This window comes from Alosa pseudoharengus, unplaced genomic scaffold (genome assembly GCF_046254945.1).
Source record: "Alosa pseudoharengus isolate Yale_2024_CS ecotype anadromous, Long Island Sound unplaced genomic scaffold, YU_APseudo_1.1 YU_APseudo_1.1_scf_19, whole genome shotgun sequence".
NCBI classification, from domain to species: Eukaryota; Metazoa; Chordata; class Actinopteri; order Clupeiformes; family Clupeidae; genus Alosa; species Alosa pseudoharengus.
Window position 1 is genome coordinate 29,707,513 of NW_027468657.1, and position 15,943 is coordinate 29,723,455.

The 15,943-nt window shown below is 41.5% G+C and overlaps 1 protein-coding gene across 3 annotated transcripts; it reads right to left on the reverse strand.

Annotated features, from left to right (window-relative positions):
- Positions 1-467: 467 nt before the first annotated feature.
- Positions 468-15,057, reverse strand: znf185 (zinc finger protein 185 with LIM domain). 3 transcript variants are annotated; one of them, XM_076292259.1, is made up of 35 exons: positions 14,888-15,057; positions 12,029-12,078; positions 11,564-11,678; positions 11,268-11,372; positions 11,146-11,178; positions 11,018-11,071; positions 10,749-10,805; positions 10,560-10,640; positions 10,348-10,431; positions 9,879-9,938; positions 9,422-9,691; positions 9,230-9,313; positions 9,073-9,132; positions 8,868-8,930; positions 8,587-8,640; positions 8,408-8,479; positions 7,995-8,069; positions 7,825-7,908; positions 7,698-7,724; positions 7,559-7,612; positions 7,215-7,298; positions 7,088-7,114; positions 6,949-7,002; positions 6,557-6,607; positions 6,418-6,456; positions 6,147-6,191; positions 5,956-6,021; positions 5,800-5,847; positions 5,646-5,705; positions 5,300-5,371; positions 1,722-1,769; positions 1,585-1,623; positions 1,421-1,465; positions 1,202-1,301; positions 468-1,107 (listed from the first exon to the last, which is right to left on the reverse strand). In XM_076292259.1, exons 2-35 carry the CDS (start codon positions 12,036-12,038, stop codon positions 1,009-1,011), a joined length of 2,319 nt encoding a protein of 772 aa, XP_076148374.1. In that variant the 5' UTR covers positions 12,039-12,078; positions 14,888-15,057; the 3' UTR covers positions 468-1,008. The 3 variants fall into 3 exon arrangements, with proteins under 3 accessions (XP_076148374.1, XP_076148375.1, XP_076148376.1); XM_076292260.1 differs by lacking the exon at positions 11,018-11,071; XM_076292261.1 differs by lacking the exon at positions 9,879-9,938 and having other exon boundaries at positions 14,888-15,056.
- Between the last annotated feature and the right edge of the window lie 886 nt (positions 15,058-15,943).

Here is a 15,943-nt window from a genome sequence, read left to right on the forward strand (position 1 = left end):
CGGGTGGCAAGTTGCATTGCAAGTTAGCTCTGGGGTAGCAAAAATCTAAGTTTGCGGTCTCAACATACCGAAGATCACAGTACCCACTAGAAGATAGAAGACAAAAGTGGGTTGAGCAAAACGTCTACATTTCAGACCTTCGTCCCCACGAGAATCACAAGATACCGGATCTCAAAGATGGCAGCTTTTTTGTAGGCGAACTTTAGTGGTCTATTGTCAGTTGACATTAATAGCTTTCAAAATGTGAGGTTCCTTCAGATATTGCAGAAAGCATTCTGTGTTGAAACTGCCATCAGCCCAATTATTTGTTTATTTTTGGAGAGCGAAGCACTGAACAGTTAACTGGAGCATTATGATTAGCTGAATCTATGAATAAATCAGAGTCTGCCTTTAATGTCTTGCATATTCTCAGCCTATGATTCTCACATACCCAATGGGGTCATGTCTTAAACGTCTTCACCATACCCTTTAGATAATCATGCAAGGTTTATTGAGACAATGAAAACAAAAGCATTACAAGTAGAACAGCACATTATGCAGGAAGAAGACAAGGCAGTGGGGATGAATACAGAGCTCATGTTCTTGTAACAAAAATCCTCACCTTTATACAGTGATAGTTTTCCAAAGCCTTGCTGATGTTGCAGATACACTCCCAATACAACACGTATAGTTATTTCTAGATCCTTCATTTGTCAAATATACAGTAAAATCAGTACAGTAATATTTCAGTAATCCTCTATTAGTATGGGAAAATAAAAGCTTCATCCCATAAGGGATATATTAACTTCATTCAAATGGAGTTGGAAAGTATGAGTCAAGCATTCTATACTTGACTCATACTTGTAGGATTGCCACAGCATCAGTGCATATTTATTGCACTGTAATGTTCTTACTGAGTATCAGTTTAAAACAACTCAACTGTATCATTTGAAAAAGTATCAAACGGTGCGAGTCTTGTTAGGATGATGGGTAGTATCTTTCCGGGGGGGTAATGACCGGTAATGAGCATTAAATCACATTCGCATAGCAGGTCTCACAGTGCACCATCCCATTGTGCAAAAACATGCTGAAGAGCAAGTCTCCCATTGGCCTGCTGCATATGGCACACTGTTGGGGAAACAAAACATCTTAATTTGAAGTATTTATCCAACAAAATGAAGGGTTATGTCAGTTAGTTCTTCTGAAATGCTTGGCTGGTTACCTTGAAACACGTTGGATGGCATGAGATATTGAGATGTTCAATAGTGATCTTTGCATCACTGCCGACAAGCTCTCCACAGTATGTACAGGCAGACATATTACTGAAAAAAAAGGTTCACATTTATTGTGATTAGTGATTATTATTTTTCACAATGTATCTAATAATATAATCCAATGCCATGGATGGTTTATGCTTCAGTATGAACAACAGGACTGTTACCTGTCACGGCTGTAGTCATACAGGGAGGAGTGTGTCGAGTAGTCTCTGCGGGGAGAAATAAATAGGCATATTACCAATTAACCGTATCAACTAAGTTGTGCATTGTTAGTTACCAACATAAAATAACGTAGCTGGTGGCTATTCTTCATTGTTCATAGGCTTACCTTTTGTCATCGACATATTCCTTTAAGAGCACAATCCCCCTGTGAAAGAAAGTGTGTGATTAAGGGTGCCAATATGTGGCAATTGGAGCAGATGGTATAGTATTTAAAATGTACTTTACACTCATTTTGTGACTTACTTCTTCTCTGAATCTGATGATGTGCTCTCCTGGTCAGCATCAATTGTGCTAAAAGAAAAGAAATCATAGAAATCATGAAGTGACTTTACTCAGAGGTATAGGGTAAGGCATGTTAGATCCAGATCCAACAACATTAATGAATGTTGGTTTGTGTGGCTAGAGCATCATATGTTTGGTTTTCACATGTAGGCCTACTGGCTTCCCGTTCCTCAAAACCAAATATTGTTTTAGACCAGTGTTTCTCAAACTTTTTCAGACCAAGGACCACTTAAAGTGTAAATGTCAGGTTAAAATTTTTTTTTGACAAATGAAGGGACATGAAGCAAGATAGTAGTGAGTAGTGATTTTTCTTGAAAAATCAACTTTAAATAAAATAGAACAATATGTAAGGGATAATGTATAGAACGCCGGTCATTACTGGGAAATAATGGAAATAATATTGGGAAACCCTGAAGTCCCTTCAGGGCGGAAAAAGACCCCTCCGCTGCGCGTCGGGGTCCGATTTCGCCGCGCAGCGAAGCGGCGGTTTATAGGTTATAGGTTATAGGTTTAGTCAGCTTTTTTTTTTTTTCTTCTTTTTCTTTTTCGCATGTCCAAATTTCCGTCAAGGATTCCCGGGACACTGTAAGACCGGAGTACACGAAACTTCGTGGGCATGTAACCCCACATGGATAGCATGGAACCTCCTGTTTTCGTTTTGATCTGTAGCCCCCCCGCTGGACTGGACCCCCGAAAGGAGGGTAGGGCAGACAGTTTTCTGTGAATATCTCGAGAACCGTAGGGTTTAGGAGGACCATTTTTTTTTTGTATGTTGATCTCAAAGGGCCATGTCAACCCATTCCATAACCACTCATTTCATGTATAGCGCCACCTAGTTAAACACAAAAAAGTAAAAATGAGGTGTTGTAATCGCAGGTATCTGTGACCTAATAGTCGAAACTGCATGAAATTGGAAGTGTAGGATCATTATGACACCCTCTGAATGCACACCAAGTTTCGTGGAATTCCGTTCATGGGGGGCCACACAATAAATTAATTTATGTTACTATACACCAACTGGCCTGTAGGTGGCCGGAGACAGTTTTCTGTGAATATCTCGAGAACTGTAGGGCCTAGGAGGTCCACCTTTTTTTTGTATGTTGGTCTTAAGGGGGCATGTCAACCTATCCCATTACCACTTATTTCATGTATAGCGCCACCTAGTTAAAAATTAAAAAGCAAAACATTAGGTGTTTTCATCACAATATCTCTGGCTGACATGGTCAAAAATGCACGAAATTAAAAGTGTAGGATCATTATGACACCCTCCGAATGCATGCCAAGTTTTGTGAACTTTCGTTCATGGGGGGCCTTACAATAAAATAATTTATGTGTACATTTAGTGACCGTACACCAACAAGCATTCCCGGGACACTGAAAGACTGGGGTACACGAAACTTGGTGGGCATGTAACCCCACATGGATAGCATGGAAACATCGTTTTTCGTTTTGATCTGTAGCCCCCCGGCTGTACTGGACCCCCCGAAAGGAGGGTAGGGCAGACACAGTTTTCTGTGAATATCTTGAGAACCGTAGGGCCTAGGATGACCAATTTTTTCCGTATGTTTGGCTACAGGGGTCATGTTAACCCATTCCATGTGCACACATGTGCATAAACAGTAATCATACGTATGACACATACTAACACAGTAGACATACGCATGCATGCACATGCACAAAACACACATACGCAGGCAAACACACAAGCACGCACACACACACACACACACACACACACACACACCCACACACATAAACATAAACGTGTACACGCACACATGCACACAATTCAAGAATTTCTCAGAATTATGAACAGGCAAGATGGGGGTGGGGTTGTATAAAATGAATTTTACATGTGAAATCTATGAACTAATCATGTTTTGGTACTTGTTGTCTAGCAGATACCAGTGAGAATTGAGTGTGGATAATGCAATTTAGTGAGAGTTAGAATCATATAGGCCTTTCAGCGTGATTTATTTTTGTGGAAAAAATGTGCTGGACTGGGCGGCGGTCATATTTTGTACCGCTCTGCGGTACATCTAGTTAGTTATTTTTATAGACCCTTTCAACAATAAAAACAAAAACAATGCTTGAACGTTCTATTTGGGTCCCAATCTACTTCCTTTGCATTAAGATAACATATGGAATGTTAAAACGGAAGCCTTGTGGGGCCAACTATGATGCTGATAATGGAACTCTTGAAAGGGTTTATAACTGAATTTATGAACATTCCAGGAAACATTCCAGACACAATGATGACCTCATTAGAGGGAGTCCAGCAAAGTTGGTCATGGGATAAGGTATCATACAGTAGGTTTTTTTACACTGATGAGGCCAAAAACATGACTTCATTACAGTACTACCTGCCTGACATAAAAAAATCCTGATACATTTTTTCTTTACTGGCAACCATTATTGATCTTAAAATGTGATGAAGAGTATATGGGTATGTAGCAATGTTTGGAAATGCCAGTTGTGTCACTTGCCATCACATATATAGCCTAAACTAAGTAGAATCAGTAAGCAACTCTGTGTTCAGCCAACCATGGGCATATATGCTTCTTGCTTTAGAGACCTGACTATAAAACCATCAGTGTATATGGGCTACCACACATTTGCTCTTTATATATCCATCTGCTTATCAACTAATGTTAGCTATAGACAGACTATTAATTTGCTAACTGATTCTACTTAACTTGTTGTATATGAAAGCCTATGTGATGGAAAATAACACAACTGCCATTTTGAAGCCATGATAGGCCTACTAATAGTGATCCGATCCTACTCACACCCCTAATCAATTTTCCACTGATGGCCATGATTTACCTAAATTTTGTAGCCTGTTTGTCTTTACTTTGTCCCTGCCAGTCAGGCTCATGCTTATGAACCACTGGTTCCACTGGCACATTTTATCAGTGTAAAAGAAAATGCAGTTAAAACCCATTCTCCCCTATGCTCAACTTTGCTGGACTCCCTCTTATGAGGTCATCACTGTGTCTGGAATGTTCATAAATTCAGTTATAAAAATAACTGTAAATATAGTTCTATTGTAGGCCTAGCCTATTTAAAGTTGATTTTTCAAGAAAAATCACTACTCACTATCTTGCTTCATGTCCCTTTATTTGTCAAAAATGTTTTTGCATATACACTTTAACCAAAAAAAAAAAAAAAACACGGACCACTTTAAAAAAAGTAAACCTAGTCCTAGACATACTTCAACAGTATATTACACAATAGGCCTACTCAATGAACCCCCTTCCTAACTGTCTTTGCACCTTGCTTATTTTGTCAGAGGATTCATATGATTTAAACTGCCATAGCTTACATAGGCAATATTGAAGAACTGTTTGGATTTGGTTCAATATTGCAAACAACTCATCTGCTCGCCGACCACTTGGGATAGTTTGCGGACCACACTCTGAGAAACATTGTTTTAGACCATATATATTGTGTTGTGATGGTGGTAACTGTGTTCCTCATCAGGTCTATTCAAACACTGATTTAATATGCATGAGCATATGGCGTAACAGTGGTCCTACCTCTCTTCTGTTTTAGTGGTGTAAACAGTGGGGGAGGTCCATTTATCCCACGGGGAATCATTGTCTGTAGACCTAAACATAAATCATAGATTACTCAAACAAATGATCAGGGAAGACGGAGCCAATTCCGGCCTGAGAAACTCAAACTTTTAGTTGTGAATGTTGAGTTTATCGTAAGGGTAAAGAGTGAAGAGTACCCAGCCCAGAAGCCCAGAAGCCACACAACAGGCAGAGTGACATTGAAATGATGTTGCCCTGGTGCCCCCTCCAACACCTCTGCTTCAGCCAATGAAATGGATGGATTTCAAAAAATGTCACAGAATCCACTGGAGCTGCCCATACTCACTTCCTCTCATATCGAACTGAGACCATATCAGCACTGGCAGCAGGTTCCTCCTCCTCCTCACTGTGACACACACACACACAAAAGTGGAACAAACGGTTGGTCAAAAGGTTCAGATATTATCTTTCCATCAAACCTACTTTGTTTTCTTCCCTACCTTTCAGTTTTGGTGTCAAAGCGTTCCCAATCTCTGTTAGTAATGAGTCTGAGAGGGAGAAAGGAGTAAAGTCACACACAATGGTCGGACCGTCACACGTCTGTCCATGTAATAGGAGAGAGAGCCAGGACTGCTTTAAGTTAGCTGTTCCCATACCTTGTGCTGTTTGTGTCGATAGGGATGACATCATCAGCTAGGCTCATAAGCGCATCGGTGGGCATGCTGTCATTTGGTATAGCAAGAAACAAAAATACATCAGCAAGCAGCGTATAGTCATTTAGATACCAGAAGTAACTTTTAAAAGAATCCCTATTGAAGTGCATGTGTATGGACTAGACAGGTCTCACCTGTCATCAGGAATGGGACTAGGAGGGGAGACAGGCTCTGGGGAACTGTAGAGGTGTCACGTGATAAGAATAAGCTTTAATTTCATGGGCTTATAGGAATAATAGCATCGGTCAGGCTATAGGCCGAAGTCAGTTAACATGACAATCATGGTTCAAACACATTAGTAACAGTACCCAAGCAATTGTATTTGGAATGTTATATATCACAGAACAAGGATCAGTGCTTATGCTGTTTTTTTATCGTACAGATAAGATGAACAAAGTTTCTTACCTGGTTTTTGTGTTGAGTACATCAAACAGCTTCACAGGGCTAGAATTTGAACAGTGTGTGTTATTGCTGCAGTCATGATATTTGTTACGTATTATTTGTTAGTCCCTCTAAACTGTTACCAAAAAGATAACATAATTACCTCTTAATGGGCATGGTCTCTTTTGGGAAAGGATCAAATGGATCAACAGAACTAAAACAAAAAGAAAAAAAATGTCACTCTTTTCACAGCTATACAGTAGGTCAGATATATTAAAATTAACATCAATGGTTAGCCTTAGCTGAAGTATTTGAAACAGTACAGGGAAAAGTAACACTGTGCACTGTTTGTTTCAGTTGTTTATGACTGTTATTTAACAGTGTAATCAATATGAGTGATCCAACACTTTGTCATTGACAAGCATTAAACATGGTCTTGAATTAAATCACACTATGTTTGGCCACTATAACTCTTCAGTGAAGCTAATTTGAAAAGTTAATGTACAAGACAATGGCCGAACACCCTCATGTGTCAGAAATAGAAGACTGCCATACCTGTCTTCAGTAATGATTGTAGTTTTGGTGGTTATGGTGATGGTTTCTGTGGGACTGATCAACAAAAGAGTAAATGAGAATGAAATTCTATCTCTGCATATAGCCCATTAAATAGGAAGGCTGCATATATTTTTCATACCTCAGTAGGTCGTCTGTGCTAGAGAGGCTAGAGAGAGAGAAATGAAGAGAGATGTAAATTATCTAACATAGTTCTAAACAAAAGATGACCAGAGAAATATACACAAAATATATCTCATTCCTCTGACCTGGTGCGTTTTGTATCAATTGGGATGACGTCATCAGCAAGCAGGTCAAGTGTTCCAGTAGTCTTCTTTGTCTTGGCAGGAAAGCTGAGGAAAGTCCATTATATTCACATTAAATTCGACTCTTTCCTCATTTCTGAGCATCAGTGAATCGTGTCTGGTGAAGCTCTTACCTCTCGGGCCCCAGGAGATCCAACACTTTGTCATTGACAAGCATTAAACATGGTCTTGAATTAAATCACACTATGTTTGGCCACTATAACTCTTCAGTGAAGCTAATTTGAAAAGTTAATGTACAAGACAATGGCCGAACACCCTCATGTATCAGAAATAGAAGACTGCCATACCTGTCTTCAGTAATGATTGTAGTTTTGGTGGTTATGGTGATGGTTTCTGTGGGACTGATCAACAAAAGAGTAAATGAGAACGAAATTCTATCTCTGCATATAGCCCATTAAATAGGAAGGCTGCATATATTTTTCATACCTCAGTAGGTCGTCTGTGCTAGAGAGGCTAGAGAGAGAGAAATGAAGAGAGATGTAAATTATCTAACATAGTTCTAAACAAAAGATGACCAGAGAAATATACACAAAATATATCTCATTCCTCTGACCTGGTGCGTTTTGTATCAATTGGGATGACGTCATCAGCAAGCAGGTCAAGTGTTCCAGTAGTCTTCTTTGTCTGGGCAGGAAAGCTGAGGAAAGTCCATTATATTCACATTAAATTCGACTCTTTCCTCATTTCTGAGCATCAGTGAATCGTGTCTGGTGAAGCTCTTACCTCTCGGGCCCCAGGAGATCCTGACTCCACGCTGGGGGGCTGCTAGGAGGAGTGTCCACCTGCTCCACATGACCGCTGACAAAACAGGTAGCAACATGAAAGAGTTACACAAGGGTAGAAAGGTGTCGGGAGACGCATCATCTTGGCTGTCTTTCACAAATATCTCATGACAATTGTGATTTTACGACAATTGTGATTTTAAGAAGTCTGAATAGTCTCTGGATTCAAGTCCTCTATACTAAGAGGAGAGACTTTCCCACTATGTGGATTATGTGAAGATTGTGGCAGGAAGACAAAATAACAGTTAACATTACTGTAGCCATAACCATGCATGCATTTACCATAAATTCAATCTACAAATAGAATATTCAGTCCAAGTGTTTCTAGGATAAACATCACTCTCTCACACAAACCTCTGTGCAAGGGAAACGAGGTCATCATTATGGAGGTCACTACTTGGCTCAGGGATGGGTTCAGGAACAACACTGCAAAATTAAGCAAATCAAAACAAATCAGATTATACAGATACAGAAAGACTTGTTAAATGAGCATTTGAGCCATTGAATAAAATTATCTTCTTGATTTTAACTACCTGGTTTCCACTGTCTTTGTCTCTTCAAACAATACTGGCTTTGTGTGTGTTATGCTGTAAAGAGAATCAAACTCATTTTATTAACATGCAATCATGGACAGTGAAAAAACGTATATGCACTACTGGCAGTGAGAGCCATGAGACGAGTGATATCATCAATTCAATGTGCCTGTCTATGACCAGACTAAGGTGGTCTCCTGTGGTCAGCAGAGGTGTGCAATCCCACGATAAGGCAGCAGACAGAGAACACAGAGGAGGTGCTGAGTGATGCTGGTGCCTACCGGTCTTTAACAGGGCTGGAGATCAAATCAACCACTGGAGTGACTTTCTGCTTTTGTTTTGGACTGTGGAAGATGAGGGGTAAAAAATGAGGCTCAGAGACTACACAGATGAAACAGCCATAACAATATTATCTCTGTTGTGTTTGTCCTTTGTTTTCATGCTTTTGTTTTTGTAGCCGTGGGTGTGTCGTTAAGGAAGTTTTACCTGGTATGTTCCGTGTTGAAAGATATGAGGGTGTCTGACAAAGCACTTAGCGTTTCAGCACTGGGGGGAGACAAAACGAGCCAATCATTTAATACTTACACTTATGAAATGCATTAAAATGCAATGCAATGTATACATGTATGTAGTACTGTATCACCTCTGTTCAGCAGGGGGCTCAGGAATACGCTCTTGGGGTAGCGGCTGGGGGGTCACTACCACTGGGGGAAACTCTTTCTTCACGCTGGTGACACACACAAACACAGACACATGAACGCACCGTCCTCTGGACATTCACATGTGAGGGAGTTCTGAGCAGCGGCACAGGCCTGGGTAGGTCTGCCTGACTCACCTGGCCGGTAGAGTGGGCGGTGGTGGAGTGGGCTCTGGTAGAGTGGGCGGTGGTGGAGTGGGCTCTGGTAGAGTGGGCTCTGGTAGAGTGGGCGGTGGTGGAGTGGACTCTGGTAGAGTGGGCGGTGGTAGAGTGGGCGGGGGTGGAGTGGGCTCTGGTAGAGTGGGCGGGGGTGGAGTGGGCGCTGGTGCAGAGACACGTTTAACACGAGCGGGAGGCGGTGAGACGGGCTCCTGTGGAGTATCGGTCTCATCGTCGCTGATCTCGACCCTGTCCAAGTTCATCCAGCAGTTTAGTCGTTTATGTCCACATTAAATAATTAGAGTACGATATCACTATGGTTAGTGCCTTAGTAACTTAGTGACGAAGTTGCAGACAGAACAACCGCAGTAGGAGAATACTGAGAGTAACACACACACACACACACACACACGAATGGATAGTTTAGATTGTGTACCTTTTAGCCACAAATGATGTGGTAGTGCTCTCCGGAGGAGATTCTGGTTTGCTTGTGGATCTGATTGAATAGAATGTGGAAATACCAGCATTTTTGGAAACAGCAGGACAACCATAATAATGGGAAATGCCACTGATGTCTAACCTAGAAATATAGACACACCCTAGCGACAGCTTGATGTGGGTCTGACTTGCCAGGCTAACTGATGTCCAATAGATTATATTACATCTAATGTCAATGGGCTGAAATTGTGCCCTTGTAAACTCATCCACTGTTAAGAACTAGATATGCCTTAAGTCATATTTCAGTCCCAAAGGCTGTACAGCATGCAAGTTGTACTGTCTTCCACCTCTGCATTGTCATCTGTCTGATAGACTGTGTGATCTGTGTGACTGTGTGAGTGCTTCACCTCTCCTGTAAGCAGCTAGAGTATTACTGCATTCTTGGTACAATGGCACCTGGAACTTACTCATATTTCTTGGCTGCAGAGAGAACGTAGGACCGCTGCCGGGCAGCTTTTGTGTTCTGTAGGACACCACTGGCTGCCTCCGTACTGAAACACAGGAATGCATTTTTTTCTTGTCAATCAGTTATAACGTAAAGGACATGTTTAACAGAACATTCCGAAAACTTAAGCGTTCCCCCCCTACTTCTCATCCGCTCTCTCTCTCTCTCTCTCACCGTTTCTCCACTTCCTCGGGGGAGAGCTGAGGCTCCGTCTGGACTGTGGGCTCTGTGGAGGGTCGCACCGTATGAGGGGCTCTGGAAACACAAAACAGATTGTGGTGAAACCGAGCAGTCCATACGATTAGCTGAGATGAAATGTGCACGACAACATTACGATAACATGCAGATATCGACTACACTCACATTTTCTTGTATACCTCGGACGGCTTCTTGGTGAAGGTGGAAGTTGGAGCGGGAGCACTGTGGGATGTAGATACAGAGTCTTACAAACTGGACATACTGGAACTGCAGAAGTGCTAAAGGTCTATTAAATAAATCTGTTCTGTCATGCTTATATAGCTTATCACTTTATGCCCCCTGTTACAGACACTGTTCTTGGCATGTGTAGCAGGGACAAGGAGTAGCTTGTGAGAGCTGAGACTATCACTGGTACAGTGAGGTCTATTTCTCACCTGAGACCATTGGTTGAGGAAGCGGGGTTGGTGTCCGTTTTTTTGAAAACCCCTCTGTAAGAGCAGATCTGTCAATCCACTAGTCTGTGTTCAGTTCACTTCATATTCACAAATGGACTTGGTCTTACCTGATTAGATATCCTGATGTTGCTGATTTTGTACTGTGGAAGTCAAACAAACAGTGATATTATGCATGTGACCAAAGAGAAGGCACCTGTGGTTGGTCTGATTGGCCCGGTGGAATGTTTACCTTTGTGTGGTGTCTGTGGAAGCAGGCTCTTTGCTTGTAGGTGAAGAGACTGGACTGGTCTCTGTTGGGGCTCCATTCAGGCGGTTTGCCCGGACTTCAGCCAGCCTGTAAGAACAGTCACCAAAATATCCCATTGAGACAGCGGGTGTGCTAATTCATTGTAAGTTGTGCCCTGTGTTTGAAACATCCACTCATTCACTAGACAGCGCACTATGCAGTGACTAACATATTCTTCACTATAGTGAATGAGTGGACATTCCAGACCTTTCACCTCACTCCTCTCCCCTGGTGCTCACCATGGCTTATCCTCCTCCTCTTCAGGCTCGGCCTCTGTGCGCCTCTGTATCCAACTGCTATCTCCCTTGATAGCCGTCCGAACCTTAGTGGTCCGCAAAACACTTGTTCTCTCATCTTTAGGGACGAAATACATATCCTTGTTTAATAACGCCATTAAAACAGGTTTACGCTGCAGGCTTTCAGTGCTTTTCTTTTTTTTTTTTGACATAAACAAACACATGAAAAAAGGACTTGATCAAACTAAAGAGATTTTTTATTACAAATGCTTACTAATGAGTTTTTAGTGTGTGTACGGCAAACTGCTGATGAGTCAGCTGAAGTGTCAGCAGTGTCAACAGTGTGGATGTGTGCTGAACATGACAGGAATGTCATACAATTGTGGAAACAATCCAGCAGCATTAATTCTTCAATACAAATACATGAAAAGGATCAAAGCAGACTGGCCGCCGTCAAGGTTAGCTCACCCTTTGACATTGTGTGTGGATCACGTGTTAATTTCTTTATGCAGTGTCACCTGTGTAGACAAGGGGGGGGGGGGGGATCTGTGATTTAGATCTTTATGTTGGATATAAATGTTCAATAGCACAGAATACGCAAGTGGCTGTATCACAAAAACACAATATTCAAACAACATTTTACCTTCTTTAAATGCTATTGAATTCTCAATTCATACTGTGAATGTAAACACAACCCAGTGCTACACTGCTTACATAAGTGAAGATCAGTGATGTGAACTGGTATTTTAAAAGCTTCCTACTGCTACCAAGTGACTTATAGTAAACTTACATCAATGGGAACAAAGTAGAACTACCCCATTTCATGACATGGGCCCTGCATTCCGCACTCTCACCACTTAGCCATGTGGAAAGGCCTGTCCTACCACTTTCTACAAAATGCATACTCATACACATGGGCGTAGATTTAGGGTGGGACGCTAAGGACTAGTCCTAATCAATATTTTAAGATGACAAAATTGTCCCCAGCAATATTTTAGCGAACTCATTTGTGCTGCTGATTCCGACAGCCAGCACAACATTAGGCTACAAGAAACGTCATATGATTTGCTGAAAAACAGCGGGGGGGGCTATCGGACATGCACGCTACACGCACGGAGAGTGTTAAAGCACAGGCTACTGGCAGTCAAGCGAGCGGGTGTGTGTCAACGACAATGGTAAGTTAGGGCTGTCTGCCAATACATTGCCTATCCCATAAAAGGCCAGAGTAAAACATTGTGACATTCCCTTTGCCCTTCAGCATACATGTTTGCCCCTTTTTGTGGTTTGTAGATCAGCTATGCCACCCAAAAATACGAAGCTTTTTCATTATTCAGTCTAGGCAAAATAACTAGCATACAAACTGGCAACTGGTGACCAGGCTTTCAAATGCGGATTTTACTGTGTAAAATAGCATTAGCTGTTAGGATATTAACCAGGATATTGTCACAGCTAAACCTAGCTTCTGTAATCTTCCTACCAAAGTTAGGAGTCATGTTGAATAGGCTAAGGGTGTGCCGCACGGACAGTCGCATATAGGCACAGAATAGAAGTCACCATCACTGACTGTTAGGATTGGGCTACCAATCTTGCAGTCGCAATAAACAATGGATCCTTTCCTGTTCCTATATTCTGTTTATGTACGCTAATGTATTTGTGAATGAAGCCTGCACAATGCAAAGAAATAAAAGATAAACTGTTGCATTTCCATACTCATAGAAATGAACATTGAGAGACACTTATCTCTTCTATGATCTCATTCCAGAAAAAAAATCTTTGACTTGTTAGTTTTTTGAACATTTATTTTATCTAATGACATTGCAAACATGATTAATTGAATCCACATATCCTTACACTTGCAAAACTATTTTTCACTAGCCTAAAACCATGAGACTGAAAGCTAATTGCGTTCATGTTCCTCTTAAAGTGACAAGCACTCAATTAGATTTACACACCACAAGTGATGATATTAAAGACAAGTGTAGCCTAATCATTTAAATATCAATATGATGTATTCAAATTACTAAATATGTTTAGCTATTAGTAATCATGCAGATCATAAAATACTACAAATAATTAACAATATAAGTTTATAGTTTATATGAATTCCAAAATAGCCTATGACAACCATCACTTTCTATGTGTGTGTGTGTGGAGGGTCAATCAAATTCTATGATTGCCACTGATGTGAATGATCTCACAAATCACACAAACCAAATAAAAAATTTAAAAAATCGCAATAGTATCGAAATCGAGATTCATCACTTGCTATTGGTATTGAAACAATAATGTTGGTATTGTGACAACAGGAGTTGTGAATGTGTCCCCACCAAAGCTGAGACCAAACCTACGCCCTTGCTCACACAACAGACTCTCTCTCTCTTTCTCTCTCTCTTTCTCTCTCTCTCACACACACACCCACACACACACACACACACACTTCTCTCTCTCTGTTTAAGAAAAGAGTTAAAGAGTAACCATCAGATCGAGCCACACACTCGTACAAAGCTATTGCATTCTGAAGTGGTTACAGTTATCAGGGGCCACAAAGATAAGTGACAAACACCGTGTTCAGGTGAGCTAACCCTGAGATCAAGATGACTGATCAAGGATTTCTCCCAATTGTGTTTCTTATGGGCGTAAATGTACCTCAGAATTGAAATTAGATCAATCAACAATTCACTAATGATTGTATTAGTTTAAACAAAACACTATGCCTGAAGCTACAAGGGGGTTAAAGTACAGAACAGTTACATTCAACCAGGGAAAAGACAGGTTAGGAGCTTATGCAAAACAATGTAGGGCCACCAGTTTACACAAATCTGTTCAGCGTTACAGGAAATTCTTTGCCTACAGTTAGTGCAGCACAAAAACTAAGGCTATGACCCTTTGACTGAAATGAACTGATAGTTACAGTTACTGATAGTTACAGTACATGTTGAACTTTCCACACATTAAGACATATTATGAGAAAGGGAGAGAGTGCAAACACAGAGGTAAAATACAAGATGAGAAGAAAGGGAGAGTCTTTCGCACAGCAGACTAAGAACAGCAAACACACTGACAGCCAAATGGTTTTTATGTTCGGCAAACAGTCCCCACGTGTCAGGAAGTAAGGAATGGAACACCTGATAACTATCCCTGCTTCAGCTTCACAGCTTTCCATGCTAGAACACCATGTGTCCAACTCATAAGCACTCCACTCAGCCATACACACTGAACATCCAAAGAAAATAACCCCCCCCCCCATTTTCCCTACCTTCCTACCTACCATATAGAGCCTAGAATCCATAAACATATAAATCTTGGCAAGTCATTATCTTGACCTACCTGTGCTAGAAGTCCTGAACAACAGCTGCTCCTTCGATCGCTCTTAACAGCCAACTGATGGCGAAGCCCAGATAATGAAGCGAGGGGAGGACTGCTGCTCTATCACTGAGAGTGGAAACAAAGTCTCCACCCCCTGACAGGTGTCTCCCTTGAGTGAACAGGTCCGGGCGTTGGCACAGACAAGCAGCCAGTCAGGGTGGCCAGGCTACCCATGTCTGCGCTTGTTCTCCTGTGTGTGTGTGTGCGCGCGCACACGTTGAGATATGAAAACGGGGAGACTGGGAGTTTCTGTTTACTTCTTTTCCCATTGTTTCAGCAAGGAAGCACATTAGTGCAAATACAGCTGACAGGTAAAAGACTAATGGGGCATGTGGCACAAACAGTCTCAGAGCTCCTGAAGGACATCTGGCCCTGGACTCACTGCACAGTGAGGCACAACACAACTAGCATTTTAATGAGATGGTTTATCAGCAAATCTTTAAACTTGCATGGCAAGGTGCCTCATAATGGCATCAACTCCACGTGGTATGTACGTAGGGTTTGACTTTGGTGCATAGCCAAGATGGACATACTGTGTTATTAGGCACATGAGAACAGAGAAAGAAAGAGAGCGAGACAGAAATGGAAACTTCAAGCAACAGACATCATTTGATTAATTGATGACGTGCTTTCTCTGGTCTGAACCAGGGGAGATGAGTGATGTGTGAATGATCTTTAAAAAAAAAAACCTGGCTGCCTCCAGCAGAGCCCTCTCCTGAAAGACTGTGAGCAACCCATCCCACCTCAATGGCAACAAAAAACAATCACCACGAAGACGTGCATACCGCACACATACGTCTAAAATGCTGTGCATTTCACAAAAGTTGGGTGGGGAAAGCGATGTTGCAATTTCCAGGGATACTTCAGACATCAGAGTTAGGTTGACTCTTAGTCATCTTGCATTTGTACACACATGAGTGGATGGAATCAGGATACAGCAAAATGACACACAAAAATGTCAATGTGGCAACAACATTGGCATGAGTACCACTCTGACAGGTGGATTGCCACAATTCA